Source organism: Aspergillus undulatus (assembly GCF_047715775.1).
Source record: "Aspergillus undulatus strain CBS 261.88 unplaced genomic scaffold BDV17scaffold_9, whole genome shotgun sequence".
NCBI classification, from domain to species: Eukaryota; Fungi; Ascomycota; class Eurotiomycetes; order Eurotiales; family Aspergillaceae; genus Aspergillus; species Aspergillus undulatus.
Genome location: NW_027396613.1, coordinates 371,776 through 386,777, shown reverse-complemented (window position 1 = coordinate 386,777; position 15,002 = coordinate 371,776). Strand labels below are relative to the sequence as shown.

Genomic DNA, 15,002 nt, shown 5'->3' with positions numbered 1-15,002 from the left:
AAGCAGGGTACCGGTCTAAGATAGATCATGGGCGAAGTCCCACGGCAACACCCACAAGCCGGCCATACTCCCTTCTATTCGAGTATCCATTATCCCGCCGCAACACCAACCCAAAAACACCTCGTCACAGCAGAATCATAAACCCCCAGGGCAACCCTCTCTGCGTCTTCGGCACTCTCTCCAAGAACTCCGTAGCGCCCAGCTCACTAACACTAGCATTGCTCACACCAATCCCGGACAGTCCCTGCAACCCCTCCCTTAGAAGATTGATTCCTGAATAAATTCTGACAGACCGCCACCCCAACCCCGCCCCAATCTCAATTGTAAACCCGACCTCCGCCATACCAACAGCCACCTCCTTCTCTTTATTTCGATGCTTAAGCGCAACCTGCACAGCAGACCACGGCATCGGAAACCCCAACCCAATCCCCGTCGCAAGGAGAACCTGCCATCCTATCCAAGCGGCCCTCATCGTGTCGGGAGTAAAAGCAGTCAGGAACCCGAATCCGACCGCTGCCATGTTAGAGCCGAGAAATGAGAGTATGAAGCCCGAGCTTATGGCGGAGGTGGTGAGGGAGATTGTACTGGGTAGAGACATTGTGCCGCTTGTGGCGGCGGAGGCGGACTTTATGGCTTGAAACCAGAGGGGGAGCTTATTAGCCATGCGAACTGGTATGGGGTATAGCGTTAGAGGGTTTCGGGATGGTGGTTAACTCACAAAATAATCAACAACATTAAACGCAGCCGAAACATAGATTGCATAGAGAAGACATAACCGGACGGGCCGTTCGATCCAGCACCACAGACCTTGGAATCGTCGCCTCGTCCTTTCTTAGTACCTCAAACAGAAGAACCCCGCAAAGGAAACAGCAGATACGACCAGGACCGCAATGGCCCGTCCACTGCTCCAGCTATAGGCCGTCCCGCCCCACTGTAGCGCGAGGAGGAGACAGACTATACTCCCCATGAAGATTGAGAGACTGGGTATATTCAGCGCTTTGATCTTGCTCCAGAGCTAACCATCCGTATAGCTGGCTTTTTTTTTGGTTCTGCTTCTGCTTCGGGGGGTTCTTGAAGAGGAGAAGGAGCACTGCTATTGATCACCGCCGGCGGAGAGGTTGAACTAGAAACTGCGTTTATCTATTATAGATCAGCTAGAGAGAAGGAATGACAAAGGAGGCCTGATTCATCATATGGGAATCGGATAGGATAAAGTGAAGTGCAGTCAGTAGGTGCAGGGGCAATTAGGAGGTACTCACCACCATCGCCACGTCACGTATGCTGTAAGCGAACCTCCAATGACAAGCACAACAATCATAGCTATACACTCCAGTCCGCCAACGGTACTATTACATATCGGTCTCTAGCGGAATGGGACAGTATGCGAGATTGCACTGCCAGATCAAGTCATCAGTACTTCCCTTCCCAATCTCAGTCAATAGCATCAGGGTAAAATAGGGTTAGACACATCAAAACCCCATTCAAGATCCCCGCAGCACCACACCCCGACACTGCACGACCAATAATAAACGCCGCAGAGGATCTCGCAGACGCCGGTACGATAGAGCCGATCCCGAGGACGAGCACTGCGGAGATGAGGACCCATTTCACGTAGAAATTTCCGAACAGGAATTGTGTGCTGCAGGTTGTTAGGCGGTCTATTTACCTCACCCCGTGCAGGGTGTGCTGTTAGCTTTGGTTTCTTGGTTGATTATTAGGGCTAGGGTGCCCTGTGCTGTGGTATGAATGCCTACGCGCAGACCCGTACCAGCCTATATCGCACAGTACATGGAATTCGTTTGTTAGGGTTGGTGTTGCGGTGGCGACGATGATATGTACTGTATGTACACAAGCTTCTGGTCAGCTCGTATGCATGTATGTAGGTATTGATGGATGGATGGGTGCAGCCGGCTGGCAATGCTAATACTTACAAGCCCTAAGATGATAGATCGCGAGGCCCATTGCAATGAACTCGGGGAGTTGCTGCCAAGGTTTGAAGTCGAGGCCTTGTGGCTGATTGTCATTGTCATTTCTATTGGTATTTCTACTTCTTTGTTCTGCTGTCTTCTCGTTGGATTGCATTTGCTGGATTCCGACGTCGATGTCGACGTTAGGGTTGATTGCTCGGATGCGCTTTTCGTTGGGCTCGGCCATGTTTTTTGGATGGTGTTATTCAGGTAGACGACCAGAATCAGTCGTTGCCAGTCATAAAGGCCTCTCAGAATAAACTCGTGACCAAATGAATGGAAGTCAATATAGGGTTATACATACAAACAGTACCGCGAAAATCGACGAGAGGCCTCTGGGCCTAACCCGGACACCGCCCATGAGCCCCAAAACACACGGACAGAAACCCCCTGTAGCACACCATACACTCGGGAGTCCGGAGTAGATATTAGCCAGTGGGCGATGCGACTTTGGCCCGGAAAAAGCAATTGAGATATTTAGATCGGCGAATGAGGGAGGCTTTGCTGCAGCCTGTTGCATCAGTGGTTTGTTGTTGGTTCGGGATTGCGCTAGGCTGGGCGCTGGTCCACCGGGATGCACCAAGGGGATGCGCCGACTTAGCCGGTCTCCAGTATCTCCTATCAGGCTATCTTGGAGCTTTGACTCACCGGTATATTGGGCCGTACTCAGAATGGATTTGAAGAAAAACAGAGTGGGCACGTGTACAGATGGTTTATTCGCGGTATAGATACATCGATTTGGGCAAGCGAGCGAGCCTTCAGAACAGGGAGGGGGTATAAGCAAAGCACAAACTACAAAACGAACATAGAAATAACGTAAAAATAACAAAACCGTCTCATAATTTTGCCGTGAGTGCTTTCCTCCTCGGCGCTGTAGTCGAAACATCAACGTCGTTTGCTGGCTTGGTGCTCTCCGCGCTCTCGAATAGCGTCCGACCGACGGTATCCGACATTGTGAGGACGCGAGATGAGACCGTTGCACCGTCGCGGCGATTTTTCCTACATGATTCAGTATTTTTCATCAGAAGGGGAAATTGAGGGTACGTACCCCTCTCGTCTAGACTGCGCAATAAGCTCCATGAAGTCCCAGAGTCGGCCTTGAGGGAGCAGTTTCCCTGTTTCGACGTCTCGCTGCGGCGTCCATTCTGGGGCAAGTTGCATTTTCGTCGACGACTTGACTTCTTTGCTCTTTGCGACGACGATAATGCCCTCTTCGGCAAACCGTTCGTATGAGTTCTTGAGGGCTTCTTTATTGACGGCTTCGAAGTAGGAGAGGTCTCCTTGGTGGTAGAGCGTTTTGCCGAGCTGTTCGAGTTAGTTTTGAACTGCAATGATAGTAAAGGGAGCGTACCAACTGGGCATTATTCTGCGCGTTGTTAAGGTCGATCCATACGTCCTTTGGCCCGTCTAGAGGGGGAGTGAGCCCTAACAGTGACACAGTACCAAGCCATGAGGCTTCAATGAACGGCCAGATAAGGAAACAATAGAAGTCGTAGTTCTCGCGTCCGCATTGGCGCTCGGTCTCCGACAACTCTATAAGGAGCGGTGTACCGCTGAAGTCTCTAGTGACGGCGAGGACCTGATCTTTTTCGAGCATGCGGAGTGTCCTCTCTAAGTTTGCAGTCAATCCATCCGGAGGGAAGATGAATTCGCCGCGGAAGAGCTGCTCAATTAGCATCGTTCACAGTGAGGGCGTGAGATCATACCTGAGAGAGGAATGTGACATGATGGAGAAGATCGCCAAAGGAGATGCGCTGATGCAGGGGCCCACCTCCTTGCTTTACCCTTGTGTACATCGCTGCGGACACGAGCGCCTCAGTGATGAAGAGGTGGATTGTCATGTTGCGATAGAACGAAAGCTGGAAGCGATCTACAGCAAAATACGTCGGCTCCACTAGGCCTGTCACCTCGCCCACGATCTTCGGTCCAAGAACGTCGAGTGCGCGGTTGACAACTACCTCTGTCGGGTACCGGTAGAAGTGTGCAACTCGTCCCCCTTTGGCTCGTACGCGATCGCAAAGCCATTCCACTCGTCGGACAAGTTCAGCTTTGCCAACGCCACGTCCACGCAGAGTCAGCAGAACTGTCCCAACCAGAGCGGTCGGCATCATCACGGAGACGTCGTTGATATCGGAGAGTACCCTATATCCTAATGACCTCAAGAGGCGACCGCGATTCGAATAGCTGAGTTTAAGCCCTTTCTCCAGCTGCAACTGCTCGGGTAATCTGGATAACTGCTGAATGATAAACTCCCTTAGACTCCACGGCTTGTGAAATCGAACGTCCACGCGGCCCAGTTTCAGAGACAAAACGGATGACGAGGAGAGAAAGTCGGCCAAGTTCTCCTTCCGCTTCGGCTGACCAAGAAGCTCGCTAATGTAAGATCTATACCTTGTTAGTATTATTTTATATGGGAAGGCTATCAACGTACTCAGTTTCAATCACTTTATCGTACTGGGTACTGACGGGGCAGATGATGGTATCTTCAACGCGACCAGATAGCAAACTATCAACGATAAAGCTGAGAATTCCGAACTTCGGGGAGAGAAGCTTTCCGGTCCGTGATCGGCCTCCTTCGATGAAACACTCAAAGTTGTAACCTTGTTGTAGAATCGTGTCGATATACGCTTGAACAACGGTATTGTACAGCGGGTCATTTCCAAAGCTTCGTCGAATCCACATCGCGCCAGCGTGTTGTAGAAAAGCGCCTACTAGAGGAATGTTCAAGTTGTCTCCAGCCACAACGACAGGCAGTGCAATCCCTAGGCGATAACAGATGATCTGGAGGGAAACATAGTCGACGTGAGACTTGTGGCACGGCAGGAAGACGATGGACTGCTTCTTCTTTGCCGCCTGCTCCGCAACGGCTCGTAACTCCAAAACTTCCTCGCTAGAAACGTGGATCCCTGCAACCATCAGCCTTATCATGTACGACAAAACACGAGCCAAGAAAGCTTACCCTGGTGATAAGCTCGGGTGAGAAGCTGGGTAGCAAGGTAGTACGCGCCGCGAATAAACCTCTTGCTCTCCATCTTACAGATCATATTATCCAACATTTGATCCACCACCTCGTTAAGGTTGTTCTCCAGCTCAACGCGCCGCTGTGTCCGAGTCCGCGCGAACTCTCCAGTCTTGATCTGTAGCAACCCCTGTTTATCTTCCACGGCCAGTCGCGCCTCCGCAAGCTCCTTGACCTTGCCCTGCAGGATCGGACTCGCCAGGATGTGTGATTTGATGTTGTCCGTGAACCCGGAGTAGTATATCGGCTGTCCAATGATATCGTCGTAGGCGCGCCATCCTGTCCCCGACATCATGTACAGGCTCACTTCGCGGAGAAAGTCAAACGGGTTCTCGCGAAACCGCGCCATATGGTAGATGAGATTGCGCTCTGTAATTCCCTCATCTTGTGGTTCTGGACCTCCGGTATAGCCACTGGGATGTATTGTGACCTGGTCGCCGACGATTTCGAGATCCGGGGCCGAGTCGCCCATGGGTGACTTTGCCGACATGGTCTCGCTGGTGCGGTGCGGAGGCGGGGAAGACGGACACAAGAGGAGGGAGTGACTCAGGACGGCGGAGGGTGAGGATTGTTAAAGACGGCGAGCATGAGAGGTCGAGAGGCCCATGACATAACGTAAATAGGACGAGAAGACCCCTCTCCAGCCAGCAGCAGCTAAAATCCCAACAAAAGCGCAGTGATCGCCGGGATCCGTTGTCTGCCCCAGAGGGAGAGTGACCACATGCCGAGGATGTTTCTCACGTGACTCCCGTTTATCCGCGGGACACTTATGCCTGAGGCCCGTAGCTTGAGTGTCAGGCATCTTTCCTGGGACGCTGTCAACGCCGCAATCGTGGGCACGCGACAACAGTTACAAATATTTCTACTCCAGCCCAATGTTATAATTTTCTTTATCTCATGCCCTGCCGTCAACCTTAACTCTCTCCTCCGCGTACCTGAACCGACCGATCCTGGTACTCCGAGACAAACCGAGCTCAGAGCTCCCAAGCGATCACCATGTTCCGACGAGCAAGCCCATTATCTAGTATGTCTTTCACCATCCGTTCTTACTCAACCCCATCTAACATTACCTAGCTGCCTCCTCCCTACTCAAATACCCCTCTTCCCGCGCGTACTCCTTCCAAGTCTTCCGGGATGTCCCTCCTCTCCGCTCCCTCCGCCGGGAGCTCCTCATCTCAAAACGAACCGTCGGCCTCGTCCCAACAATGGGCGCCCTCCATGCCGGCCACCTCTCGCTAATCCGCCAAGCTGCATCGGAAAATACCGACGTCTTCGTAAGCATATTCGTCAACCCGACGCAATTCGGCGTGAATGAGGACCTCTCAAGCTACCCGCGGACATGGGACGCCGACGTTGCGAAGCTGGAACAATTGAACGAGGAACTTGCTTCTAAGGGGCAGGGTACTGGGCGCATTACAGCTATCCTTGCGCCCACAGCAAAGACGATGTATCCCACGCTCCCGCCGAGCTCGGAGGTTGACGGCGACGGGTCGTTCGTGAGCATTACACCGCTGTCGAAGAAGCTTGAGGGTGCGAGTCGGCCGGTGTTTTTTCGAGGTGTCGCGACAGTATGCATGAAGCTATTCAATATTGTGAATGCCGAGCGGGTCTATTTTGGGCAGAAGGACGTCCAGCAGACAGTTGTGATTAAGCGCATGGTTCAGGATTTCCACATTGACACCGACGTCCGGATAGGTCCGACAATGCGCGAGACCGACGGGCTGGCGATGAGTTCGCGGAATGTATATCTTGGAGATAGGAGATGGGCCGTTGGACTTGTTCTTCATAATGCGCTTAAGGCAGCGGAGGGCGCATATCAGTCTGGGGAGTTGAGACGGTCAGGCATTCTTGATGCTGCGAGCCGTGTAACACGAGGGGTATTAGCAGAGCAAAGCTTGCTAGGCCCAGCTGAACGCGCGCTGTTCGGAGTCGATTACATCTCGCTCGCTGACCCGGATACCCTGGATGAGGTGAACGTCGTTGATCCAGCCAGGGGAGCTATTCTTAGCGGTGCGATCAAGATGGCGCCTCTTGAGAAATCGAAACCCGGAGAAAATTGTGGGCTAGGGGGTGGGAAAGTACCAGTTCGCTTGATTGACAACTTGATATTGAAGCCTGTGAATGTAACGAACTCATAAAAGCCATTTTGCGATTAGATCTAGAAATATACCCATCACAACAAGGATCTACATTGTGCCACCACTGACAAAGAATGCATAGCTCAACTCCCTAGTCATAGAGCAACGTGATTATCTAGAGAATATAGCCCGGTCAACACTGAGGCAGACTTAACTTAAGCCTTCCAGTCCATGGTTCAATCATTGTCGCCGTCTACGGAGTAGACCCTCTTCCCAAAAAAGAAATAGGGCATAGTCAGAGGGTTCGGCGAAACATCGGCCCGAGAAAATTTCCCTCCCGTATCTCATCCACCTCCGAGGCCAGCCAGCCTAAGCAGCAAACCAAACTTCCAATAAACAAATCGCCTTACGTCTTGTTTGCCGTCCTGCCAGACGCTATACAACCCAAAATGGCAGACGATGGCATGCTCCTGAACTTTGCCCTTCCGGCCGACACAGACGCCTGGAAACCCGAGACGAAGATCAAAGGCGGGACATGGCGCGAGCGGTTGAGCGTTAAGAAGATCGCTGCGTATCGGGCGGCGAATCCAAATGGGAAACCAAAACGAACCTCTGATCAGGATGGAGAGAGTGGAAATGGACAGGGACCGAGGAATCCGAATCGCATCACTGTTTCGGGGCCCAGACCGTCGAAGAGGCAGCGGGTTGATGAGGGTGGTGCCGCTGTTGATGGACATACAAATACACACGGACCGGGGTTGGGGCAAGGACAAGGGCAAGGAAAGGGCCCAAGAAAAGGCCAAGGCGGCTCAATCGTCTCATCCCTCTTCTCCAAGAACCCACGACCCAGAACCTCCGTCGAAGAGAAGACCAAGGACGACGAACCAATAGAAGAGGCGAAACCGACAAACGCCCCGCTAATCGACGGACTGGATACATTCACGAATCTCGGACTGTCACCAACGCTCGCCGCGCATCTACTCACAAAACTCGAACTCAAGAACCCCACGGCCATCCAGAAAGCGTCGATATCGCAGCTCCTCAAGGAAGAGGCGGACGCGTTTATTCAGGCTGAGACCGGGTCTGGGAAAACACTTGCTTATTTGTTACCGCTTGTTCAGCGGATAATGGATTTGTCGAAGGCGAAGAAGGAGGGTGATGAGAGGGGCGAGACGAATGTTCACCGTGATAGCGGTCTATTCGCGATTATACTGGCACCGACGCGCGAACTTTGCAAGCAGATTTCTGTCGTTCTGGAAGGTCTTCTGCGATGCGCGCATTGGATCGTAGCCGGTACAGTCATTGGAGGCGAGAAGAAGAAGAGCGAGAAAGCGCGCTTACGAAAAGGGTTGAATATCCTCGTTGCAACGCCAGGAAGATTAGCAGACCACCTTGAGAACACACAAGCGCTAGACGTGAGTAACGTGCGGTGGCTGGTTCTCGATGAAGGAGATCGCCTGATGGAGCTGGGGTTTGAAAAAGAGTTGCAGGGGATCATTTCGAAACTTGACGCTCGGCAACGGCCGAGTCGGATCCCCGGTGTCCCGAGTAAACGGGCGACGATTCTCTGCTCGGCGACGCTGAAGATGAATGTCCAGAAGCTGGGAGAGATTAGTCTTAAGGATGCGGTGCATATCAAGGCGGATCCTGCGGATGAGGAAGCGGATGGGAATGGGAAGAAGGGTGGGGACGATGAAGATGCGGCGTTTAGAGTGCCTGCGCAGCTCAAGCAAAGTTATGCTATTGTTGCGGCGAAATTGAGGCTCGTTACGCTTACGGCGTTTATGAAGCGGACATTTATGCGGAAGGGGTCTGTTATGAAGGCTATTATCTTTGTTTCGTGTGCCGACTCGGTCAATTTCCATTTCGAGGTGTTTACGCGGAAACTTCTGAACGCTGAAGAAGGACAAGAGGGCTCGAAGTCTGAGTCTGATTCTGAAAGCGACGACGAAGATGCCAAAGAAAAACAGCCAGAAAAACCTACTCCTGCTTCAGCAGCCGGTACAGTCGCCCCCGCAACGGCCTTCTCGAACCCCTCCAACGCCGTAACGATGTACAAGCTGCACGGTTCTCTCCCGCAACACGTCCGCACAAGCACACTCTCCTCCTTCGCCAAGAACAAGGATCCTTCAGTCCTAATCTGCACGGATGTCGCGTCACGCGGTCTCGACTTGCCGAACGTCGACCTGGTTATTGAATACGACCCAGCCTTTAGCGCAGACGAACATCTGCACCGCATTGGTCGAACAGCCCGTTTAGGACGCGACGGACGCGCACTTATCTTCCTCCTCCCGGGATGCGAAGAGAACTACGTCGACATCCTGAAGAAGGGGTACCGTGATGGCGGCAAGGCACTCTCCCGAAACACAACAGACGACATTCTCAAGCGCGGATTCGGCGGGAACGTTGAGTCCAACAGCCGTGACTGGGACGAAAAGGCGACAGAGTGGCAATTGGAGTTAGAGCGGTGGGCGCTGGAGAACCCCGAAGCATTGGAGATGGCGAGGCGCGCGTACCAGAGTCATATCAGAGCTTATGCGACGCACGTTGCGAATGAGCGGCATATCTTCAATATCAAGGAGTTGCATTTGGGACATTTGGCGAAGAGCTTTGCGCTGCGCGATCGGCCAGGCAAGATCAATGTTCCCGGGCTGAGGCAGGGCAAGGAGGAGACGAAGAAGGATTTCAAGGCGACTCGGTCAGCGGGCGCGGGTGGAAAGAAGAGGAAGGCTGCTGGTGGTGGCCGAGATGACGATGATGATATACCCTCGGCTGGAGTAACTGATACGACGCTCGCCGCGGCGAAGATGAGGGCAAAGATGAAGGAGCAGATGGCCGGGGCCAGCGAGTTCAATCTTGCCTAGTCCCTCGTACTTGCATTGAATTACTCTCTTGTATGTGAATGTTGATAGCATAGCGCTCATGACTTGATCTTGACTCAATAGATATCCCACAATGAGATCTTTCCATCTTTCGAGCCGGCAACTAGCCAGTGCGTGTTTTGGACTTTTAGACTTCGTTGGCGCTGGACTTGGACGAGCGAGTATTCTGTGCCCCTGCGTATGGTCCCGCTCTCGACTTTGGCTGCTTCATTCTCGAGTTGGTGGTCGAAATTGGGCCCCGAAGATTCCTCAGACGGAGGCGTAGCCGTAGACGAAACATCCGCAAATGCAACAGCGTAACACCCCTCCTTATGCCATTTCAAGACAGCAAGTTCCTTCATGGTCTTGCACGAGTAAACCCGGACGCGCGAATCCCATCCCGCCGTCGCAAAGATCTTGCCATCCGACCGCACCCGTATCCCCTGTTGACCCGCATGCTTCGTGTTAACGCTCTTCAGCGGCGTATCTCGCTCTGCAGCAGATGCGCGAATCGAATGCTTAGCCAGTATCGCGTCAGCAGACGATGAGAGGAAAGACTCTCCTGATGGAAGAAGGTCAATCGAGAGAACAGGCTGTGAATGCGGTCTGGAGAGATAAAGCCTTTCCCATTTCCAGCTCCTACTTGTGTCGGCGAGGGACTTGGGATTTTGAAAGACGCTTCGACAGGTGGAAACCATGACATGGCCGTCTTCGAATGCAGCAGCGGCATGGAGATGATTCGATCCAAGAGTGCGCGTCAACCGGACAGCCATGACCATCCCTGTCTTAACAGCTGGGTCGGTCGGGATAGTGCAGATTCTCCGCTCACTGGGTAGATGGAACAGGTCAATTGCGCCGGAATCCAGGGCATTTGGAACGGCGATCAAAGCGGAGGATGGGATGATACCGCCATCGTACTCCTTATCGCCTTCTTTCAAAACCTCAGATGACGCGAGAGAAAGCAGCGAGAAAGCGCAGAAATTCAAGGCGTTCACATATAGGGAATGGACGAGCCACGGCTGAATCTGGCTCTGGCTCTGGCTCTCGCTGGCAGGCTGGCCACCAGCATCAACGGGCAACGTCTTTTGTAAAATCTCTTCATCTTGAACTCTGAACTTCCATACCCGTAACTTATGATCTCTCCCGTGCCTGGATCTCATTAGCGAAAATATCCTCAAAAACTCGATGACAACTTACGTATAAACCTCCGTCACCTTTCCATCCCCCAACGAGAACCCCTTAACCTCGAGAACAGCGCCTTCATGGGCCTTCCAGACCGCGACGGGACGCTTGAAGATAAGATCCCAGACTATAATCCAGCCGTTGGCGTCGCCGGAGATAAGGCGCAGGTTGTTGGCGAATATTTGCAGTGCGTGGATTGCTGCGCTGTGGCCGCGGAGAATGTAGGTTGGTGTTGCGGGGGGTTGGGTTGCGGTGCTCATAGAGATTTCAGTATGGGAAAGGGGGAATAGAAGTATTAGGTTACCGGTTGATGAAACGAGGGGGAAGTTGTAAAGCGTAGATGAGATGCTGGAGGTGGAGCGGGATGGAAGGAATGGAAGACTGAAGGATGATTGAGTGGGAGAGGTGGAGTCTTGGCATTGTTGACCGGGCCCGTGAAGTATATCTACACACAGCCTGAGGTCTCATGCTTTAATTAGCAGGAATTGAGATTTTCGACCTGAAGAAGAGTAGAATATGTCAATATCTGATTCTGGACAGATATCTGGCGCTTCAAAATTTTTGGGCCGATGCCCGTCGTTACCGTGAATAGTGAAAATCACTATGCTCTCTCTTCCTTCACTCACAACCACTGCCTCCCATTCCTCAATCATCCCTCAACAACTATCTAATCAATTAAATGAACTCGAAGCTATGAAAGCGAGAGTCATCCCAGTACGCAAGTGGTGTGCATATCATCTGTCTTCAACTAACGGCAATCCACATCTTAGACATCCGAGATAACACATTCTCTTTGAAAGCAGCTACAACAGCATCTCCGGAAATAAGCGGTTATCATAAGCAATTTACCGGGTAAGTAGATGTTACGCATTCGACCATGAACGGATGGAGGGAGAGCCTTACTAACACAAGACCTTGCTCTCCTATAGCCCGGTTTAAATCAACTGGCGGTCCTTCTGTCCTTCCTTCTTGCTCTCCAACTCTCCAAGCATTCCATTTCAGCTCATCACGAGAATGAATGAACCGGAAACCTGCGAACCCTGTTCCGGCACAGGCCTCAAGACCGAGCCCTGCGATGTATGCCGTGGCCATGGCAGAATAAAAATTTTCTGCAGGGGTTGTCGTGGGGTAGGACGTGTCTTGACGCCGGATACGGGCATGATTAATTGCAAGTGGTGCGCTGGAAGGGGACTCCTTGGATTCGTTTGCCTGGTTTGTCGAGGAAGGAAGGTTCGGAAGTATCCGTGTTTTGATTGTCTGGGGAATGGAACATGGCCGCTACCACCTTTGGATCCGTCGTCTGGTTATGAGTGTGATGGCACAGGGTCTATGGAGAGAAAAGAATAAAGTATTTTGATTTGGGATCTGGTACTCTGGGCAACAAAGCTTCGTTATTATTGATCATAATTGATATGATGGTCTAAGTAAGGATGCGCTTCCATGAGAGAGTGGGAAAAGGGGTCTGTAATGCTAGCATCATGGTATTCGTGGCCCGGTGCAGGTGCGTGGAAGTCCATAGACATCGCAGTATTATCAATAGAGTCGGCAAACGGTTCATGCCCATTCGAGAGCCAGCCCCATGTCTCCGGAAGCTTGCTTCGAAGATAGTCGGTGTTGACCCCTGTTGTGCGCTGAATCTCGTCTAATATCGCGAGGGCTTCCTCTTGCGCGTGCCTTTCAAATAGATAACCAGCTGCAATTGCGAGAAGCGGAGTTGAGAAAAGTGGAATTCCATTCTTTTTGTCACTCGACACGATACCGCATATCCTGTACGCATGGCGCTGTTGTTCTTCCTGCATCTCATGAAGGTGGCCTTGACGGAGAGGATCCGTCTCGATAAGCATTATTCGAGTGATGTGAAATAGGACTTGAGTGACGACAGCGGAGCGCTCGAGGAAACAAATTTCCGGAAACACAGACTGAGGGTTCCTCCGCCAAGGCTCCACCTGTCCAACCGGCAACATCGACCTCGGAATTGAAGCGAACCACTTATCGCACCATTCGGTGTACATACTGTGCTCTTGAGCCCGTCGCGTCTCGGCGTTGCGGGTAGAGTTACCAATGTCATGCGCGTTCAGCGATCGAAAGTCCGACACTTTGGCGCAGATGTACATGATACGCTGAGTCCAGAGATGCTCGTTTCCGAAACGAGATGGCTGGGACGCGAAACTCATGTCAACGCCCCAGGTGCCCGGGTCCCAGGTCAGTGTCTGCCGGAAGGTGATGCAATCGAGTAACTCCATGATGATGTTGACCCAGGAACAGGCCCCACCAAGTCCTTGCGTGCAGGTATTCCAATGACATGCCCTGATCAAAGCTCTCGCTGAGTTGGTGGCGCGAATGCGCAGTCCGCTCTCAATCGGTCCTAGAAGGAGCGTCTCAGTGACCTCGACAAGTAATGCGGCGACTGCACATAGAGATGAGTCATTCTTTGGACTTTTCAGCAAATCAGAGAGCATTTCAGCGGCAGCAGTGTAGTGGCGCAGTCTCTCACTTGCTTCATTCGAAAGCTGCAGAAAAACAAAACACCCCGCACAGGCAGCAATGACGGCCCGTAGCAGAGGGTTCTCAAGAGCATAGAATGGCAAAAGGCGGGAAAACTTGGGAAGTTAGAGCATGGTCTGCGGATGGAGCATCAGTCACTCACGTGCTTCATTTCGTCGACGACATCCAGCCACGGACCAATTTGATTGGCAAAAACCTGCATCAAAGACACTTCCATCGGATCTTCGATAGCGAATCGCCGATCTAAAGAATACTCTTTGAAGAACGGATTCAATTCAGATGAGTGCACCGGAGTAGATGTTTCGCGGGGAACTTCCAGCTGGGGAACCTTGTCAAGGGGAGGATATACCTCATCACCACCGACATACTCCGAAGCTATGACCCTCGAATCATCTCGAAAGGTTACACCGTTTTCTGCAGGCGGCCGGATGTACGTCGGCGGCGCAACGACCTGGGTGTCCACAAAATTCAGGCGAACACCTCGCCTGCATAATCGACCAGACTTGAGGCAGTTCTGGCATTGACCGTGAGCAGCGTCGCATTTCAGATGGCGATCACGACATGTGAAGCACCCTGTACGAACGCGCTTTCGTTTCTTGACCGAGACATCACTTTCGCGGTCCGGGTCGCTTGCAGACATCTGAGTCACGGTGAGAGGAGCGATGCTGAGAATCGCATCATCCGGGTCCGACGCTGTGAGCGCACCGCTGCCTGGAGCAGAACTCATACCGAGCGCCGATTCGACTTCCTCACGGAGGAAAGAAGTGCTCCTACCATAATAGAAAAAGGATGCCTTGATCTAGACCGAGCAGGATCCGTCATGGGGTATCTCGACAAAGTTGGTGGGCACGGGAGTCAATGAAAGCGAGCGGCTGCATTGGGGCTGGTCTGCGATTCCCAAGAAAACGGTTCTCATCCATCTCAAGTCGCACAAGCACGAATGGCATGGATGCAAGGAATGTGTTGAGTCCGAGCCCAGTGGTCCATTGGTTTGGAGGGCAGCCTTGTGACCAGGAACATGGGCAACAGTGAGATTCAACCTCCAAAACTGTCAAAAATTCACGCGCCAAAGGAGACCCCGTCACGAGGAGCTAGTCCAGAACAGGCAACGGCCGAGGCGCCGAGATCGGACCCGCAATGCATGTTTAGTTCCAGACTCCGCAGCAATAGCATGCGCCATGCGGGCGGCTTGCCAACGTGCTTCAATAAGTCGGTTTTGCAGACGAAAAACGAGTCCATAAATATGAACCATGATCTCCCTATCTTTGTTGATGCGGCCCGAGGTGTAGAAAGGATGTCCGAGTTGGAGTCATACTGATAGTGGACTCTGGCGTGCATTAGCGCAGTCTGTAGCGATGTCTCCATCAATAAAAAATTCTTTTAGAGCGCG

General features: G+C 52.2%; 6 protein-coding genes across 6 annotated transcripts; 2 read left to right on the top strand and 4 right to left on the bottom strand.

Annotated features, from left to right (window-relative positions):
* Positions 1-89: 89 nt before the first annotated feature.
* BDV17DRAFT_280129 (uncharacterized protein) lies at positions 90-2,154 on the bottom strand (the record flags this gene model as incomplete). Its single annotated transcript, XM_073759834.1, has 8 exons — positions 90-178; positions 208-652; positions 777-839; positions 878-1,007; positions 1,260-1,361; positions 1,469-1,658; positions 1,755-1,838; positions 1,932-2,154. 8 exons carry the CDS (start codon positions 2,152-2,154, stop codon positions 90-92), a joined length of 1,326 nt encoding a protein of 441 aa, XP_073618471.1.
* Positions 2,155-2,694: 540 nt separating this feature from the next.
* Positions 2,695-5,651, bottom strand: BDV17DRAFT_256166 (lysophospholipid acyltransferase family protein). The gene is made up of 6 exons (XM_073757029.1): positions 4,927-5,651; positions 4,399-4,873; positions 3,674-4,352; positions 3,319-3,630; positions 3,016-3,272; positions 2,695-2,966 (listed from the first exon to the last, which is right to left on the bottom strand). The coding sequence occupies exons 1-6, from the start codon at positions 5,474-5,476 to the stop codon at positions 2,804-2,806; spliced, it is 2,436 nt and encodes an 811-aa protein (XP_073618470.1). The 5' UTR covers positions 5,477-5,651; the 3' UTR covers positions 2,695-2,803.
* A 159-nt stretch (positions 5,652-5,810) lies between these two features.
* On the top strand, positions 5,811-7,128 carry BDV17DRAFT_256164 (pantoate--beta-alanine ligase PAN6). The gene is made up of 2 exons (XM_073757028.1): positions 5,811-6,010; positions 6,061-7,128. Exons 1-2 carry the CDS (start codon positions 5,983-5,985, stop codon positions 7,122-7,124), a joined length of 1,092 nt encoding a protein of 363 aa, XP_073618469.1. The 5' UTR covers positions 5,811-5,982; the 3' UTR covers positions 7,125-7,128.
* A 347-nt stretch (positions 7,129-7,475) lies between these two features.
* Positions 7,476-9,965, top strand: dbp7 (putative ATP-dependent RNA helicase). The gene has a single exon (XM_073755964.1). The coding sequence runs from the start codon at positions 7,514-7,516 to the stop codon at positions 9,926-9,928; it is 2,415 nt and encodes an 804-aa protein (XP_073618468.1). The 5' UTR covers positions 7,476-7,513; the 3' UTR covers positions 9,929-9,965.
* On the bottom strand, positions 9,966-11,447 carry BDV17DRAFT_240911 (WD40 repeat domain-containing protein). The gene is made up of 2 exons (XM_073755963.1): positions 11,123-11,447; positions 9,966-11,074 (listed from the first exon to the last, which is right to left on the bottom strand). The coding sequence occupies exons 1-2, from the start codon at positions 11,365-11,367 to the stop codon at positions 10,003-10,005; spliced, it is 1,317 nt and encodes a 438-aa protein (XP_073618467.1). The 5' UTR covers positions 11,368-11,447; the 3' UTR covers positions 9,966-10,002.
* A 915-nt stretch (positions 11,448-12,362) lies between these two features.
* Positions 12,363-14,843, bottom strand: BDV17DRAFT_256161 (Zn(II)2Cys6 transcription factor domain-containing protein). Its single transcript, XM_073757027.1, has 2 exons — positions 13,755-14,843; positions 12,363-13,707 (listed from the first exon to the last, which is right to left on the bottom strand). The coding sequence occupies exons 1-2, from the start codon at positions 14,337-14,339 to the stop codon at positions 12,502-12,504; spliced, it is 1,791 nt and encodes a 596-aa protein (XP_073618466.1). The 5' UTR covers positions 14,340-14,843; the 3' UTR covers positions 12,363-12,501.
* Positions 14,844-15,002: the final 159 nt, after the last annotated feature.

Excerpts from the sequence above, each read along its gene's own strand:
- BDV17DRAFT_256166 (XM_073757029.1), bottom strand. The coding sequence starts at position 5,476 with ATGTCGGCAAAGTCACCCATGGGCGACTCGGCCCCGGATCTCGAAATC. Across the intron at positions 3,273-3,318 it reads CGCAGAATAATGCCCAGTTG|CTCGGCAAAACGCTCTACCA; the intron begins GTACGCTCCCTT and ends TAACTCGAACAG. Across the intron at positions 2,967-3,015 it reads GCGCAGTCTAGACGAGAGGG|GAAAAATCGCCGCGACGGTG; the intron begins GTACGTACCCTC and ends TGAATCATGTAG.
- BDV17DRAFT_256164 (XM_073757028.1), top strand. The coding sequence starts at position 5,983 with ATGTTCCGACGAGCAAGCCCATTATCTA. Across the intron at positions 6,011-6,060 it reads ACGAGCAAGCCCATTATCTA|CTGCCTCCTCCCTACTCAAA; the intron begins GTATGTCTTTCA and ends AACATTACCTAG.
- dbp7 (XM_073755964.1), top strand. The coding sequence starts at position 7,514 with ATGGCAGACGATGGCATGCTCCTGAACTTTGCCCTTCCGGCCGACACA.
- BDV17DRAFT_240911 (XM_073755963.1), bottom strand. The coding sequence starts at position 11,367 with ATGAGCACCGCAACCCAACCCCCCGCAACACCAACCTACATTCTCCGC. Across the intron at positions 11,075-11,122 it reads AAGGTGACGGAGGTTTATAC|GCACGGGAGAGATCATAAGT; the intron begins GTAAGTTGTCAT and ends AATGAGATCCAG.
- BDV17DRAFT_256161 (XM_073757027.1), bottom strand. The coding sequence starts at position 14,339 with ATGAGTTCTGCTCCAGGCAGCGGTGCGCTCACAGCGTCGGACCCGGAT. Across the intron at positions 13,708-13,754 it reads TCGTCGACGAAATGAAGCAC|TTTTCCCGCCTTTTGCCATT; the intron begins GTGAGTGACTGA and ends TAACTTCCCAAG.